The 18,556-nt window shown below is 34.4% G+C and overlaps 2 protein-coding genes across 2 annotated transcripts; one reads left to right on the top strand and one right to left on the bottom strand.

Moving 5' to 3' along the window:
- Positions 1–1,227: 1,227 nt before the first annotated feature.
- LOC128546831 (uncharacterized) lies at positions 1,228–5,956 on the bottom strand. The gene is made up of 6 exons (XM_053518212.1): positions 5,932–5,956; positions 5,155–5,232; positions 4,322–4,405; positions 2,883–2,972; positions 2,160–2,234; positions 1,228–1,373 (listed from the first exon to the last, which is right to left on the bottom strand). Exons 1-6 carry the CDS (start codon positions 5,954–5,956, stop codon positions 1,228–1,230), a joined length of 498 nt encoding a protein of 165 aa, XP_053374187.1.
- A 7,510-nt stretch (positions 5,957–13,466) lies between these two features.
- Positions 13,467–17,601, top strand: LOC123531714 (vitelline membrane outer layer protein 1-like). The gene is made up of 4 exons (XM_045312916.2): positions 13,467–13,713; positions 14,611–14,723; positions 15,289–15,489; positions 16,714–17,601. The coding sequence occupies exons 1-4, from the start codon at positions 13,494–13,496 to the stop codon at positions 16,963–16,965; spliced, it is 786 nt and encodes a 261-aa protein (XP_045168851.2). The 5' UTR covers positions 13,467–13,493; the 3' UTR covers positions 16,966–17,601.
- The last annotated feature ends 955 nt before the right edge of the window (positions 17,602–18,556 follow it).

Raw genomic sequence — 18,556 nt, 5'->3', positions numbered from 1 at the left:
ATTACAATTGTTTAATAAAAAGATATGTTCTGTAGTAAATACATCAAGAAATGTGACAATTAATTGCATAGTGAATAATTTATGGCAAATTTGCAAACACCACAGAAAAAAATAAGGATGTTTTTGAAAATTCAGTAAAATGCCAATATTTTCATCAGTTTGCGTTCAAATCACTTGACATTTTCAGTGTATTAGTTTTGTACCATTCCTGTCTAGAAAATAACAAACATTGTATCATTTGACAACTTTAAGGCAAAAAACGAGAATATGAGAAACCCCGATAATACGAGAAACAGGGAAACACGAGGACAAAACGAGCAAATTAAGGAACACAGTGGGGCACCCCCTTCGAACGGTTAGTGGGAAAATACCACCGGAGCTTAAAACGGTTTATGGTGCGCACCCAAAAATACACTATAAACCATCATATCCAGATAAAAATGTGTTTCGAACCGATACTTACATGTGTGCAGTTAGGCTTTTGTACAGGAGAGCAGGATGGAGGACACACTGAAACAAGTAATAAATATAGCATTAGAACTTAAGTGTTTGACCCTTAATGCAAATCCTCGACATGAAGACATGGTACACATGAAAGCTCTGTAAATCATTTCGGTACTTTACAGAGATTTATAAAAAAACTTGCAGACTATAACAAAATTTTATCCTTCAACACCGGTATAATAGCATCTATCTCATTTTGTCACAACAGTATTAAAATTTTGAATCTATTTCTATAACAGAACATTGACTGGCAATGTAAATCAACAATTAAAACAAACCTGTTCTCACAAAACTAACTAGAAGGAGATACATTTTTACTGAAAATGATTGCTATTCGTATATTTGATTCAGTTTTATCTTAAATTAAATTTATTCTATGTTGATGTAAAAACAATGCCTGCACCGTATAGTATTAACTCTCCTCGGCACCTTATTGCTGACAACATCTGTCCCATGAATGTATGCGAGAAAAGAAACCAGCTTCCTTTTTCCAATACCAAGCGACACAGAAAAGAGCTACTGGTGACATTTTTGACGTCATTGGCAAAATATGTACAGGGAACGTGTACGACCTCTTGTACTCAAAGCGAGGGTCCTATCACAAGGCAACCGAGTAGATAAAATGTCTTTAAACGATTGTGAAGACTTTATACACACTGCATCGATATGTAGGACAACATTCCTGTGGATTAGCAGGCTGTAAGATCATTGGTGTAGGACACACTATGGTAGGTGGGGAACACTCCTCTGGTTTGCAGAACACTTCGTACTTGGTACAGCAGCCTCTGTCGTTCTCAACACCTCTCCTGCCTTAACTGTTGGACTGATCATTAGTGGACAATTTTCTGGTACGCAAGGTGTTTCTGTCACTGCAGGTTAAATAAAATATAAAATGTGCTTTATTCTATTAGAAAGTACATACGTAAAGGAATTGACGAATAGATTATGTACTTGAGCAAGATAACTAGCGATCGATATGACTTCCAGAATCAGTATTTATTAGTTCTGTATACATTGATATATAATAACATTAATATTAGAAGCTGTTGAGTCAGCTATAAAGTAACCTTGTTTTAAAATATTTCTTGATGTCTTGTTCCGGTGTCACGGTGTAGAACATGAATATTAAAACGGGGAGAAAGTGTGTAGGCGGCCGGGTAGCTCAGTCGGTAGAGCATCGGAACGGTATTCCGAGGCCCCGGGTTCGAGTCCCGGTCTGGCTGCACATTTTTCTCACCCTGTGACATTTGGCGCCCAACGTGGGGCCCGTGACGGCATTACACTGGATAGTCTCCGACGCCTGTAATTGCTTATATATAAAGTACCCGCTGAAATTCGAGGACGAATTTCAAAATGGTGGGGAAATGTGTCACGGTGTAGAACATGAATATTAAAACGGGGAGAAAGTGTGTAGGCGGCCGGGTAGCTCAGTCGGAATGGTATTCCGAGGCCCCGGGTTCGAGTCCCGGTCTGGCTGCACATTTTTCTCACCCTGTGACACCGGCACTTTTGAATTGATGTCCTCGTATTTTCAGTATCATGATACCAAAACTTAAGATGTAAATGTTCTATTGATGGGCGGTTCCAAGACTGAATTAGTCTTTGATAACACGGCAATGTTGAACTTTTTTCAAATCTAATATAATTGTAATTACCGGGTATTTCTGTGATGTGGTTAGGCATTGGATGATCCGTTGTTGTTTTGCCGTCTGCTGTTATTGTACTAGGACCTGAACAAAATTATATAAATATGATATACCAACAAAAGTTCTAGCATGTAACATTGTCTGATAGTTTAAAAATAGTTCATACTTAATAATGCCTAGATGTAAAAGTGAATAACAACGACCACAAATAAAGGACCAAGCCCTCTGAAAATAAAATGTTACAGCAGTGTAGGTACATTATATGCACAGTATATATGTGTTAACAAAAGAATAGACAATGTTAATCATACAGATAAATGAAAAAAAAAACAACAAACAAAATGGGACAATGTCTTGGAACGGTCTGTGAACAAAGGCTGTTGTGGAGTTTAACTCGTTTACTGCAATTACTTCACTGCTTCTCCACCGTGTTCCACAGTAGCAATGCCGCATTAACCAAGTTCAAACTGCATAATTTATTATTTGATAGATTTGCCTAAGGTTTACATCAATACGATAAAATTCTCTTATTTTATCTTTAAGCCACCAACGGAGACCGAGAGAGCAATATCTCCAGCAAACTTAATGAATGTATATCAAAATAGTAAACAAATACGAAAAAAAAGACCACCAACAAATACTTCTGAAATAATCTTGTAGGTGAATCTAGAACTACAGGCCATAAATTTATCGCTTGGTGTAGGTTTTTTTTCGACGACAGAGAATACATACTTTTTACATCCGGTTTCTGTGTTGATCCTGTTGGTGGTGAAAGTGTCGGGCGGTCTGTCGATATTCTGGGCGGAAGTAATGTTGGAACTCCTGTGAATAATCATAAAAAATCAATGATTTTGATTAATTTATGTATTAAAAACGTGTGCAAATTTGTCCTACTTTATATTTTATACAGGACATTTTACAGATCTTATTTATTAACATTAGGGTTGGCATGTCATTGAAAAAAGTGATATACTATTTTTTACCTACATTTCATTTAGGTCAAAGAATACGTTTTTTACGTAGATAATGTGTATATCATAATATGAATTAAGGCACCGCCTAGCATGGGGATTTATCTTTTATATATCCACTTACAACGAAATATTCAACACTCAAAAGAAAGTGAAACTTCGCTCTTACAGTAAAGTTTACATTTAGTGTCATCATACCTCTTACATATATCATACTTTGCAAAATTTACGGGAAGCCGTGTCGATGACGTCATTCACCGCGTTCTCGCACTGACTTTAGGATTTTTTTTTATTTGTTTGCACTCCACACAGAAACTTGACAGCCTTTTACACTTCCTTACTGTGTTAAAAGTGTTTTTCAGTTGCATGTACAGTTTTCATTACGAAAAAGAGGTAAAAGAATCATGTTGGCGCGGCTTACGAATTTCTATGACTGATTCGGGGTGCTCGGCTGTTCGTGCAGACAACCAGTCTGCGACGTGTACATAAACCGGAACCGGAAAACATCGAAAAAATTGCCTCAGTATATGCAAACAACAAAAACGAATAACTATATACGGACGTTACCGTCTCGGGGATTTTCATCCCCTATTAAAATATATATTAAAGCAGCATGCCTCCAGATTTGGCTAAAAATAATCTTTCTTTAAAATTGAAGTTTTGATCATGTTATGAACATTAGAATATGAATTTTTGTTTCTAAAATACTTCTAAAATTCCAAATCAAGAAAAAAAAAGATGACCGCGTCGGGAATCGAACCCCGGACCGCCGCGGCAAAAAAGACATTTTCCCGTCGTTGTAACCAATAGCGCTATAGCTGAAGTAGTGAATAATGACTTCAAAATATAGATATTTATAATCGAGACAGTTTACCTGGAGTAAGAGCATAACAAACGCTTTTCGATTTTCATCGTAAAAAGTAGTAAAAACAGCAAATTCTCATGTGTTTCCGTAACATAAAGTTTGTCAGTAATTAAGTTTTAAAGCCTTCTAATGAAATATCGATTTATTTCAAGATATCTGAAAAAATATTATTTTTTTTGTCGAACGATCTGGAGGCATGCCGCTTTAAGTTCATTTCATTCCAGTCCGTTATTTACCGAGCATGATATGATCTCGCCGGTACTGTACGAGGGTATTCCGGATGCCGTTATACACTCAATCTCGGACATTCTACCTCCGTATTTTAATTTTCTAACCTCCATACGGAGGTTTCTTTGTCTGCGAAGTAGGTGGTGGATGACCTCCTGATACTGGTGTGCTTGGTACGGGTGTCTGTGTATCTATAATAATCATAGCAGATGAATCTTAGTAAATAATGAAAGTAAAGAATTAAATTCTTCGCTGAATATAGAAGATAATATAATATAAATCATTAACACTGGTATGTTATAGCATTGAAATGTTGTGTATTTCTCGTACTTCTATTTTACATGTTCAGGATATTATCCAGCATTGCAAGACAAATCACACCAGACCATAAACACTGATGTCCATCGTTATAACAATTTGCATCTTATCCTTGCTTGGGCAAAAAATTTATTTTCTAAATTATAGCTGGTGTATTGACTATGCGGTCATTTCCGGGGCAAGAAAATTCAGTCTCAATTTAAATTGAACAAATATTTTTCTTCATCCAGCCATGACAATTATAAGCCCAAAACAATACATATTTCATAAATATATCAAACAATTCATGTTTGAGTCAATTTTTTTCCTGAACAAAAAGGTGATCAAGGCAGGTAACGTATATCAGTAAATTACAGAAAATGAGAAAACACAAAATGAGTTAATAATAAAAATAAGTAAGTATCATACACAGTAAGTATCTCAAAGTATCTTAAAGAGAAAATAATGAAGGTAAAGTAAAAATATACTGACGGAAAACAATCGTTTTCAGTAGCGATAATGGTTTCCCTTTTTTCGCATTTTCAATTTAAGTATATTACGCACTCTATAAATAATATGAAAGTATAAGTTGATTAAAGACCAAACCAATGTTTTCTTCTTATTTGAATGCTCAGGCATTTACCTGTTGAGGAACTGTGTGGAACGGTAACTGGTGACTCATATTTGTCTGTTGGTGGCGATACAAGGGTTGTCTTTGTGACTGTTAAATGTAATTTAAATAATACCCAAATGAATTCTATTTTGCCGCTCTAAATTACGTTTTAGGCTATCTGCCAACATAAAAAATAATTATCCATTTACTCTGAAATTCGAAATCATGTGGAACAATAAGAGAGCTAAGGATGTAAAATCTATGAATAAAGATGGATATCCTTTCTTCCAGATACATAGTTTAGAAAAAAATGACAGCATAAAATATTATTCCTAACACAACTAACTGACGGAACTGCATTTGTGGAGGTTCGGTTTGGTGAAAGGTTATGATCAGTTGTAGGCCAAATAATAGGAACTGTGCCAGTTGTCTTCGATACCGGCGTGCCAGTTGTTTCCGATACCGGTGTGTCAGTTGTCTCCGATACCGATGTGACAGTTATCTCTGGTTCAGGTACAATTGTCGTAGGCTCTGAAACACACATTACATGTTAAATACAACGGCGTATTTTCAAATTGTATACTGCATAATAGTTTTAATTTGCAGCAAGTAATATTAAACTGTGATAAATATTAAAAATGTTTATGAATACGCGCCTCTCATTTGCTTTGCTTTACAAGCAAATGTTCGGCGGATCTTATTCAGTTGCTAAGACCTGACTAAACTGTTTTGCTATTATAGACGAATAAAGTTTCAAAAGTGCAGCATGAAGTTTTAAGTGAACATGATGTAGCATCTAACTCTTACTCATTCCAGACGGAGAGCGATGCATGCTTAAACCAGACGATTAATCCCCCTGTGTCTAGTGGGAAACAGTTAGCCTTTCACAGAACACATGGTTAAGCATGTGTTTTAGTCTCTTACCATGTATCATACATAATTAAAAAATGTTGAAAATGGCATAAAACCAAACAATAAAAGGGATAGGTCGTGTACTTACCAGCACAGGTACAGAAGTATCTGATCTTGTAGGTAAAGCTTTTAAAAGAAGGTGTCAGTTGTAAAATGATTAATATTATCAAATCAATATATGCAAATGTTAAATCTTGTGTTCAGATGTCTTCGGATATGAATTTGTCAGAGTTTTTTGATGTGTCCATCGGATTAAAACAAGGGGAGCCACTCTCGCCTCTACTTTTCATCCTTTTCATAAACGACATAAATGAAAATATCGATTTTAATCAATTAAGTGAAAATGACCTAAATCAGTTGAGTATGTATATGCTTCTTTTTGCTGATGATATAGCTTTATTCACAACAAATCCTGAGAGTTTGCAAGCGCAGCTAAACATTGTTCATACTTATTCTACTAAATGGGGTCTAAAAATAAATGTAAACAAAACAAAAATATGTATTTTTGAGAAGAAAAAACAAGTAAATGATTTTATATGGACAATAAATGGCGAGAGAATAGAGGTAGTTGATAACTTTACATATCTTGGTGTTGATCTGACTTACACAGGAAATATGAAAAATTCTGTTAAAACACTTTCAGATCAAGCTCTTAAAGCCTATAATGCCTTATTATCTTTATTTGATAGAGTTAACTTAGATATTAAAACCAAGATGGCACTGTTTGATTCAATGGTTGTACCAATTATTTTATATAGCTCTGAGGTATGGGGCATTTATGACTTTAAAGAGGTCGATAAATTGCACGTGAAATTCTGTAAAAATATGTTAGGAGTAAAACAACAAACTCCTAATATTGCAGTATTAGGAGAATTGGGTAGATATCCACTGTCTTTAATCTGTAAAGAAAGAGCTATTAATTTCTGGTTGAAAGTTATGAAAAATCAAAATTCGCCAATGTATAGATTATTTATAGAACAATGCAATGGAAACAATGAAAAAAGCTAGGCTTTTAAAATAAAACAACTTGTAGATAATTTAGGTTTTAGTGATATTTTTATTAACTTTAGACCAGATGTTAATTATTTTCCTGTTTTAAAACAGCGTTTACGAGATCAATATTTGCAATCATGGAATGAATCAATTATTAATGTGTCAAAATTAGATTATTATAGAAAATTTAAACCATTTTTTGGATATGAAAAATATTTAGATACAATAACAAATGTTAAACTAAGAAAATGTTTTGCATGTTTTAGAATGTGTTCTCATAATCTGGAAATTGAATTTGGAAGATTTCATGGAACTCAAAGACATGAACGTATATGTAAAATGTGTAACTCCAATATGGTTGAATCCGAGTATCATTTTTTGTTAAGCTGTCCTGCATATGATAATTTAAGAAACAAGTACCTTGGTCACTGTGCATGGCCTAGTGTGCAAAAATTTGTAAATATTATGTCATCTAAAAGTAAATTTAGGTTATATAAAACTGCAAAATATATTTATGAGGCTTTTCAGTTTAGAAAGACAACCCTTGAAACAGAAGCTGCTTCTTAAAAGCTATATGTATATGTTTGTGTATATTTGTAAAATACTCTTCAACACGTTATTCAATTCTGTTTAGATGTATTTTTTACATGTTGTTGTATGTCTTGGCCATATTCATCATTGAAAATTGTTAAATTGGCCAAAGGCATGATGTATGCCGATTTGCCAAATAAAAACTGAAAAAAACTGTAGTCACTACACTGTACAGGAAAATTATCATTACTCACACTAAAGCTGTGAGTAAATCAATTATTCTCTAATCTCAATTATCAGAACAAAAAACAGATTCAGTATAGGTTTAGACTATGTATTTTAACAGCAAATATCTTTACATTTTTCTCGGAATAAATACAACATTTCTATAGTGTGGATATTCCTCTTGTTGTACCCATCAGGCTTTGGCATGGATTGTAAGCTTGATTCTTTAAGATATTCTGAAACGAAACTAACATATACTTTTAATAATCGTACAAACGTGTTATTCAAAACTAAAGTACTCAGCTTTCCGAAACTATTATTTAAAATTATGATTCTAAATGTATATTATTCATGTTTTTGAATCCAAATGAATAGTGTACGTAATTAATTATTCTAAAGTCGGATCACAATAATATTCTTATTTTATAAAGCGATAAAGCTATAACTCTGATATACCCATGGTCCATTAAATAGTTTAGTTCAGCTTCAAATAAGGGAGGGTGGGTGGGTCCTGATGTGTATTGCTGTCAAAATTCTAGCCTCAAGTGACGACTACACCTGTATAACGCTTAAATACCCCCGAATTACCACGAAAACCCCGTTCTAAATTCCCGCCAAACAAGATCAATAAATTACCGTACAGCCTGATAATTTCGAAACGAGAATAATTTCACTCATTGAGACAGACAGATCAAGCCTAGGTATATACTACACTGCATAATCTCACATGTACTGTATGATGGTACTAGTATATCTAAAGTAAAGTATTTATTTCTGACCTTCAAATAAGTTTAGTTTAAAATGCACATTCATGAAATTTTGCAAAAATTAGTAATCCGCAAATATTGCATATTACTTCAATAACTTAATAAACATTGTCATATAATGCTTTTGATGTCATTTGAGGTATTAAAGATTTCTTAACCTCCCACCCCACCCCCCACCCACACACCTACTTTAATAGGCGTAAATTGACCGATAACGGCTAATCGATACACTCGATAAACTGTCTTCAAGGGAGACAATTTCGCCAATAAGCCAATATCTGTGTGTGAACATATTTTACAACACCGTTCTTCCTAAATGACGTGTCAGTATCTAACATAATGTGACGTCATTCTAGCGTAAGAGTGTTTAACAGAGAAAAGCATATTAGAATTCACGTCAACGTGCGGTGACATCAAAGTTTTTGTTGCGACCAAGAAAGAGCGCAACTATATTTTATCTACTGTTTTAGATTAAAGGCATATTAGAATTGAAATAATTTATAGCAAAACCGTTTTTTTACACTATTTATACCCTTGGGCGGTAATACGTCGTGAAATTATTACGCCCTACGTATAACCGCAAATTGTGTATAAATAGTGTTAAAGCACTCTTTTCCTGAAAATTATTTCTTAATTATTACATACTACTTTATATTTACATTCGCCCTATTCTTTTCCATTGAAACTTTTGACGTTCATTTCGTATGAACAGCAAAAGGAAAGGCGCGACAGTTACGTCATCGCTGCTTAGTGATAACCGACCGCTGTTTTGACGACGTCCGCGTATAGTCAGGGAGAACGTTCCTTAGATGACGTCACAGTTGTTCCGTCTGGTGAACAGAATGGCCGGGAGGCTGATTTTAATGTTAAATGCTACAAATTATATGCAATTCATAATAGCATATAGTTTACAAATGGAAAGGATATATAATGTAAAATATAAGAAATGAAACTATATTTTTCGGTGTTCATGCGAAATTTCATTTCTTAAATAAACTCCGGTAAATTACAGTGGAATCTGAAACGTCAATATCTTTCCATTTTGACGTTCAAATTTCATATCGGGTGCGTGACGCCATTTGTGACGTTTGTTTCATACATTCCGTAGCTTGTAAAAGTTCTTTAACGACAATATGCTATGTTTAATTTAACTCAGGCTAAAGAGCACATTATATCATTTATATAATGATATTAAGTGTCGTGTGTGTATGTAATATAAATATTATTAGATCTGCATCGATAAATATGCACTCGTTCTTTTGTGGAATGATATTGCGCTTCCTAAAAGTCGCGCAATATTTCCACTGCAGAACTCGTGCATATTTCTCGATACAAAACTAATAACCTATAAACAGCACAAACAACGTCTCCTCCTATCTGATGATGTTAAATACCATTTATAATTTTAACAGTATTTTGTCAGTTTTGCATATATAAGCAAAACAACTTTATTCGTATTTTTGTTTTGGATGCTTCAAAAAGAATGACTGCATGGGACTTTTGAAGCGGTTATATAGATAGCTGGCAGTTCTGTAGGGTCATTTGGTTATGACCATTCAGCCTATCAGAATGAAGAGATTTTAAGAATCCTGGTACATGTTCCCGATGACATTTTTGGATACATGTAAAAAGAAGATAAAATATCAACAACAATAATGTAGGATGATGTTAGACATTTTGTATATCGCTTGGTTGATGTAGCACCTTTCCGTGGGTCATTCTTGCGCGCGCGTCTATATATCATAAAGACACTTTGGAAATTTTCTTGTTTCGTCCAGGCGCGTGCAACCGCGACAAATATGGAACTATCAACGCACCATGGCAAAAAGGTTTACACCACAGAACGAAACATTTTATTTCGCGCTGATGCATGCGCTTATAAAAAATTCGAGTTGGCATGCACACTATGACGAAATAGAAACTTTGGCACGTGCACAATGGCCATACAATAGTGTTTTATCAATCGCACGAACTATTTTTATACAATGGCGTATTAGCCAAGTCGAAGCAACGAACGATTTTTTTTCTTGGCGCACTCGCCAGAATCGCAGCAAGTTTTTATTAATGGCACACGCGCAAGTATGAAATAATTTTTTACTTCTCTCGCGTTGATGCGTTGATAGGCTTTTCCGCTATCGCGTACGCCCAAACAACTGAAAATAATACTTCTAAAATTTCGTTTTTGCAATATATTTTTATCATTTATCATTTTTTATTATTTATCATTATTTCTTATATTTTATTATTCATCATTATAGCCTTCCAGCAATGTTCAAAATATCACATGGATAAAATACATATTCTAACACGATCAGATTCATTTTCCTATTAAACAAAGAAGGCTGAAAACAGTGAATTATTATACAACAATACACTGTTCTGACGTCACAATTATTACATCATAGCGTCAAACGGCATATAGCGGCGCCCTGGAAAAGAAACCAATTGAAAACGGGCACATATTTAATGAATGCCATCAAGGATGTACTTTAAAGTCCTTGGTAACGTGTTAGAATCGAAATAATATATTTCATTTAGTGATTTGCTCTTGAATAAAACCATTGTTTGTCGTTCAGATGCGTATTATTATATCACTCGGGCAGCTACTTCCTTCGCATCTGAACTCCAAACAATGATTTATTCAGCGACAAATCACTAAATGAGATATATTATTTCTTAAATAAACAGTATAAAATATGTATATTTCCAATCATTTATATTAAATTACAAAATTCTGAATACAGATCATACAGATCATACAGATACTGTCAGTTTTATAGATCATCAATAGAAAACAGGATGAGTAATAAGATATTGAATTATTATCTTTTAAATGTGGATCCGGCTGATAACTTGTCTGTCAGTTATTATATAAGAGCTTTTAATTACATTTGACTTATCTTCAAGTTTAATGATAATTATTCAAAAGTCTAGATCCTTTATATTATAACTTATAAATCATAAATCTAATATTTATCCAACACTCATAAGTGTGGACCATTTCTTTTCCATACTCGGTATTATGTTATCAGGAAGATACATGTTTTACAGCTAATATAAATATTACATAATCGAATGAGAAAAAAATATTTAAACATTTTTTTATTGGAGTCAAAATCCAGACTACTTTGGAGATTTGCTCAAATGAGTTGTGGTAAGATTAAATTAGAAACAGATTATAGACTTGCTCCGCTGACTCGTTTTGAAATAAACTATAGGCTAGCCTAGGGGGTGTTCTATAAAACTAATGAGAGTTAAATTCTTACATCGTAAGATGGTGGATAATCGTCCCGCAGAAACAAAACTTTATTTGAAGAGCTCTGTTTAAAATGTCAAAATTTATTTCTGCCGATCAGCAGTCAAATCTATACAAGGGTACTCGATATTTTTTTCTTCAGTTTTTTCATTATCACAAAGTAAACACGAGCTGATTGTGAAAAAGTTTTCTAAATAATTGGCCGTCAACAAATAAAAGCTAATTGTAGATTTCCTGATATGGTTAAAGAAAGAAGACAACTCAAGTTTGCAACGCGTTTCATATTTAAATACTTCTTCAGGCAAACATACAATGTATACAAACATATGTCTGGCGTCATGACGTCAGTTGACATGACGTCATAACGACAAAGTATAAGTTACATTTGGCTGTAGATTTCCTGGAAGCATTAAGCACAACAAAGACATCCACAACCATATACATGTACACCGCACAGTAGAGCAGCCACAAATAGAACATATAGAGGAAAGATATAGCAAACTTCCATCTACAAATACTTTTCATTATACAAAAAATACAAAAACGGGGGATGCTGTAATGAAAATCATTTACAAGATGACATAGAAATGTAAACCCCATATCAATATTATTGTTTCTGGAATGATTATTTTGTTGTCTGTTTTGCAATCTCCCTTTTTCTGTCCCTTTCAGATAACTTGGCGAACTTGGCGTTCTTTTATTGTTCAGCTTTTATGTTGTTTTTTTTTTTTCTTTTTAATATCTAAAATCCCTTTTTTTTTTTTTTTTTGGAAAGTTAAGCTTCATTGATGAATACGCAATTAAATGCCAGAAACGTTTTAGGCTTATTCAATAGAAGATCTGCGTCCAAGGTCATACTTAGGTCATGTCCGATAAATTTTCTCATGTCTCATTTTTTTTCTAGGCAGTCCTGCACCTTCGGGCCTTCGGGCCTTCGGAATTAGAACTGACTCGACCGAAAAACCGTTCGATAGTGTACATTATGACACGACTCCTTAAATAGATCGCCGGTTCATAGTTGGTGTTATTGGCCAGTCTAAAGTTCAGCACTAATTTTTTCTCGGCTAAACTCAGATTTTCAGGAAAAGAATTAAGAAATTACTATGTAATAAAACATTTAATGAATATTTTGCTCGAGGTCCGAATAGTCAAAACTAGCTGTCTTCGGTCCTTAAAACCTTGGGCATTAGTTTTTTACTATTGACCGACAAGCCGTTCCGTAAGTGTATTTGATTAATTTTCTCCTTCGGACCTCGGGAAATAGTTTTGACTACTAACCGGCAAGTCATTCACAGGAAGCCTAATTTTTTTTAACAGCTGATCGTGGGGTTGCGGGTGGGGGGGGGGGGGGGGGGGGGGGGGGCGGCAATACGTGTATTTTATTATACTGAAATATTTTCATAAGTATACATTTACAATCCTAACACCAATAACCTGGTCAAGTATCAAACAAAGGCAACAGTTAAAACGTATGCATAAAATGCCGGTGGCACTTCAAAATTTATCAGTAATCATCATTGATTGAAATATCACATTTGACGGATATCGAACAATGCATCAAACGGAAAAAATAACTTCAAATAGTAAGACCACACGGATATCAGCTTTAGGATACATTTTCCGGCCAGGGTAATAGGACAGGATATAATTTCATCTTCACATTTCGCCTGTTACTCAGTACGGAGATGGACGTCTTTATCAGAGGCATTTGTGTGCTTACATTTGCTTTTCTCGTAGGCCAGGCGATCTGCGGCTTGGATAGAGAATTCCTTCGCTCTGGAGATAAAGACGTGGAGGAGTTCGAGATATCTTCTAATGACATAACCAATGATGCTGGTGTCAAAGAGGATTTTTATACTGAAGACAGGACCGAGAGCAGTGTTGTAGAAAGTGACGAAAATGTCCGTGAGTATGTTTAATGATAGCTAATTCATTCTATTTCTTGTATATAGGGGAGCAGTAGTCAAGTGGTTAAAGTGCAACTCAATCTGGAGGCCGTTGGTCCAAGCCCCATTTGGGTTTCGATCATGGCTTCTCATATGACATATGCCTGAAAACTACTACTGCTAAATTGAATTAAACTACACACAATTCTGTGTTATATTTAATGAATCCTTGAATGTTTTTATCGTATTTGTTCGTGAAATAAAAAAAAACGCACAACAGGATCTCAGTAATCGGCTTTATTTTGATTTATTATCACATAATGAAATAATGTATTTCGCCAGTTGAAAACCAGACGGGCTCATCAGCATATGGATGAAGAATGTTGATGAACACGCCTGGCTCTCAACAGGGGATATGTCAGTTTTCACAAATTCTTAAGAAAACGTTTTGTTTGATAAGTAATTGAAATTACTTGTACGTTTTTCTTTCCACTTCTTTTCTTAAATGTCATTCGTCATGTTAAATTGACTGTTCTGTTAAGGCTTCTCGTGTGAAGAATTTCTATAAGTTGAAACATTCATTTTATTATTGTAATTGTTATTATTATATTTTAATATTATTGCTCTTGTGTTTTGTTGAAATCGGGATGATCGGTACTTGTAAAACATATGTTTAAACAAATCACTTAACGTTTTAAGCATTCATAGAATGTGGTACTTTTTACTCTATATATAGTGACAGTCCAATATTTTGGTGACTTGCTTTCAGTAGGCACTCAAAAGGATTGAAGTAATATATGGTTGATGACTTTTAAACGCAACTTACAAGGACAATTATGTTTCAGATCTGTAACTGAAGCATGTACAGAAAGTTTAATTCGGATCACGGGTTAGATTTTATCCTTTTTGTTTGTAGACAATTCCACAGTCAATAAAACTCTAACCGTAACAAATGGCGGTCGGTGGGGTGATTGGGGCCCGGTGCAGTACTGTCCAAAAGGGTCTTATGCCATCGGTTACGACATGAAGGTAAGGTAGTTCTGGTTACACTCAACCGTTATCAAGCAAAATTCATATAATGAACTTGTCGATCTTTTAATCTGGACAGTACCATTAACTGTTAAAAGGGGTGCTTACTGTTAACAAAAAATATATTGACTGAATGGCGAACAGTAAAGATTTTTTGACCAGACTCCATGGATGTGCAGGCTGATCATGATCTACACTGGATGCAAAGGCAGAATCAGCCTTGTCCAGCATGATAATGGTCGAGTGGAAATTAAACGAAAAATGAATCATAAGCTCTGACTGAAATTTAAATGTATTAACGTATTTTTTGTACAAATAGAATAGTATTTTATTTTTAATTCAGTCGAATTTGATAAATACTTAACCAGGTACTCTCGAATTTCTTTATGCACAACAGCAACGTGTTTCACAATTTGTTTGAAATAAATTCCATTAGCCTTTCACTGTTAGGCACTTGCCTATAACGGTATTCGAATTTATTCTGGCTCTAAAACAAATCAGCACAACTATTCTAGAGAAGTGATATTCTAATCAGAGATATAAATGCCTTATTTCTACTTTGAAGATTGAACCGAAACAAAAGGTTGACAATACAGCGTTGAATGCCATCAAGCTTGTCTGTGAATCCTTAGAAGGGAATGAATCTGGTGAGATCACGTCAACCCAGGGACACTGGGGTTCTTGGGTTGGACGAACGTTCTGTCCATCCGAATCGGGCGGACGTCTGCATCTAACCTCCTTTGACCTTCAAGTGCAGCAAAAGCAGGTAAAACAATGTTTCGGTAAGACGGAGCTCTGACAAAGAATTTTTTTTTAGGGGGGGGGGGGGGGGGGGGGTTAACGCCGTTTTTTCAACAGTATTTCAGTCATGTAACGGCGGGCAGTTAACCTAACCAGTGTTCCTGAATTCTGTACCAGTAAAAACCTGTTCTCCGCAAGTAACTGCCAACTTCCCCACATCAATTATCAGAGGTGGAGGACGAATGATTTCAGACACAGTGTCTTTTATCAAATCGTCACGGTGAACTAACGCCCCGCCCGGGGACCGAACTCGCGACCCCTCGATCCGTAGACCGACGCTCTCCCTACTGAATGACAAAGAAATAGTATATTGGCAAAATATATACTCTAGTAACTGCATTAAGAATTCATTGTGGAACATGACATCACTACACTGAAAAACAAATATTTATCTAGTTTTCTATCTCACTACAGCTTGTGAAACATAAAAGAACAACCAGGCAGAAAGTTTGTCTCTTTGTGCCATGCAGACCATTTTCAGTTTTACTTAAAACATAACTATTTCTTCCTTTGACAATGCCAAGAACGTGTATATTAAATATTATGTCATGTAATGTTGTTGTGTGATAAGACAATTATACATAATAATATAAAACGGTAAATAAGATTTTGTTTCAGTGTCAAAGATAAAATTTGATAAAAAATAAAAGGCACTAAAATCCTGGAAAAGTTTTTGTTTATATAAAGTTTGAGTATTAATAACTATTGAATGCATTGTTTATGACCCTAATAGACGAATTTACAAGGCTGTTTGTTGACTGTCGTTTAACCGGATGTTTTTATTCTAATGAGCATGCGCTCTTTACGAGCTCAACAATTTAAGTAAACTTACATAAAATCATTATATTATGAATTTTGTCGCCAAAATAAAAATATTTTGATCTCGCAATTTATTGTACAGAATACGTTGATTAACAATGATTAAAGATAAATATTGTTATTAAGCTAATTGTCCTACTGATAGTTGTGATCTTCTAACTATGCAATTATTCATTATTAGATAGCAGCTCCACCTGTTTTAAACAATAAAGTAAAAGTCTTATAGAACTTTAACATAAAAATTCTTACGTTCTAATTATCATAAAAGTTGAATGAAATTACAAAAATGTCTGTACTTGAAAGTGTATAGGACAATTACTTTATAAAGCTTAAATTAGCTCTGAATTGTATGAACCTAAATTCACTTCAGGGTTTTTTCAAAGATGACACTGCTGCGAACTACGTGAAGTTCAGATGCCGCAGTGGCAGCGGACGCCAGTACGAAATAGTCAAACCGCCGGGACATGGTTTATTTGGTACATGGGGAGCATGGAGCGACGAGTGTACGCTCGGCACTTCAATTTGTGGAATCATGACAAGAGTGGAAAAACCTAGAGGTCCTTTCCGCGACGATACCGCTCTGAATGATGTCAAATTTTACTGTTGTAAATTACCTGTGTAATATCACACTAAAATTAAGCATCTCAAGAAACGGTGCTTTATTTCTAAATGACGTTTCTAGTCAATTTATAAACAAAAATACAATTTTTACTCAACAGAATACTTATCGTATCTGAGCTATGATGATACACACTGTATAAGTAGAAAATACTACACATTTAAAAATGTTAGGTTTCCTTTCAAAACACCAACAACTGAAGCACCCCTTTTTTAAGTTTCAAACCACCAAGCTGACAAAAGAAATGTAAAGGCATGTGCTTTTCAAAAACGTATTATCTTCAAATGATCAATTTGACAGTTTCATTTCATGATCTATATTTGTTACGGCATAATATTTACATTGAACTTTGCAAAAATGTTTTATAAGGGAATAAAATAAATTGTAAAACCTAAGTGGTATCTTAGATACATATTGCGCCAGACAGACGAACACATATATGCTAGCTGCTTTCTTAATGTATGTCCTAATTAACTTATAGACTCAGAATGTTGTCCGGCAATTCTCTTTTTCTCTTTAGGGTTTGCATCATGATTTTAGTAACTTGTATCTAATGTCTACCAAATTTTATCATATCATTTATTTATGTTATTTATATTAATACGAGTATTTTTCAATAAATACAATCTGCAACTATTATATCTGACCCTTTCAGGTTTTACTCGTTTGGGGCCCGATCTGATCACACGTCCACAGTCCAATTGTATTCATCTGCACATATAGTAATACCCTAACAAGACCTTTTAACAATCTGTTGTCTTTTCTACATCAGTCAAAGTACATTCAGAATAGCTTAGAACATTTTCATATATTTTAGTTTGAGTGCTTAGAACATGTTCGGTATTATTTTAACCTTCAATGAATACACAATACAGAGAAGTACCTCACTGCAAAATAAGCCACACTGAATCCCATGAATGAAAATATTACAATATTAATTTCACGTCTCGGTCTGTATATCAAAGGACAATTAGTCGTACAGAATAGTACGGACGTTTGAACATCGACATCTGATTCACTATATACATATAATGAAATTTGATCGCACTCTCTGGTGGATATGCTTTTTGACGAATCAGAACAATCTTGTCCGGCATTGGTATTCAAAATCAGGATAGAGATTTCTGTCACGATGAGTTTCGAGCTCAAACAGTTTTGCATATATCTATGTCGATTAACAAACGGTCACATGAAAGGGCATTAATTAACATAATTTGCTTACGGGATAGATCCATATGCTTTAATTACAAACATAAATAGCAGAATGCATATTATAGATAGTTGTGCTTATGACTCCTGATCTAAAGCAAGTGCATTGCTCAGTGCACTAGATCACTTCTAGTACGTAAATCTTATTAACATCTTATTAAAATCTTATATTAAATCTTATTAAAAAATGTAATCCTCGACTATGTGTCTGTAAGCTGTTACCGTTGATAAAACATAGTTGTTTCATTAGGGCTATCCCAGTTAGACATGAAAAGCGTTTTATTACTATAAAGGTAAGTAAAGGTAAATAAAAACGATTTTGTATATACAATATGCACCCACGGAGGGAGTTGTTCAATAAATACGTAGTCTGACTGTACAAACT

This window comes from Mercenaria mercenaria, chromosome 11, assembly GCF_021730395.1.
Source record: "Mercenaria mercenaria strain notata chromosome 11, MADL_Memer_1, whole genome shotgun sequence".
NCBI classification, from domain to species: domain Eukaryota; kingdom Metazoa; phylum Mollusca; class Bivalvia; order Venerida; family Veneridae; genus Mercenaria; species Mercenaria mercenaria.
This window is presented reverse-complemented; position numbering and strand designations above follow the sequence as displayed.

Bases quoted from the DNA above. Each gene is read 5' to 3' on its own strand.
- LOC128546831 (XM_053518212.1), bottom strand. From the start codon at position 5,956: ATGCATCGCTCTCCGTCTGGAATGA. The intron at 5,233-5,931 runs GTAAGAGTTAGA...TACATTTAACAG, and splicing joins TCGCTCTCCGTCTGGAATGA to TCACAAAGACAACCCTTGTA. The intron at 2,235-2,882 runs GTATGTATTCTC...AATTTTGTTCAG, and splicing joins ACAGAAACCGGATGTAAAAA to GTCCTAGTACAATAACAGCA.
- LOC123531714 (XM_045312916.2), top strand. From the start codon at position 13,494: ATGGACGTCTTTATCAGAGGCATTTGTGTGCTTACATTTGCTTTTCTC. The intron at 13,714-14,610 runs GTGAGTATGTTT...TTTTGTTTGTAG, and splicing joins AGAAAGTGACGAAAATGTCC to ACAATTCCACAGTCAATAAA. The intron at 14,724-15,288 runs GTAAGGTAGTTC...TCTACTTTGAAG, and splicing joins CCATCGGTTACGACATGAAG to ATTGAACCGAAACAAAAGGT.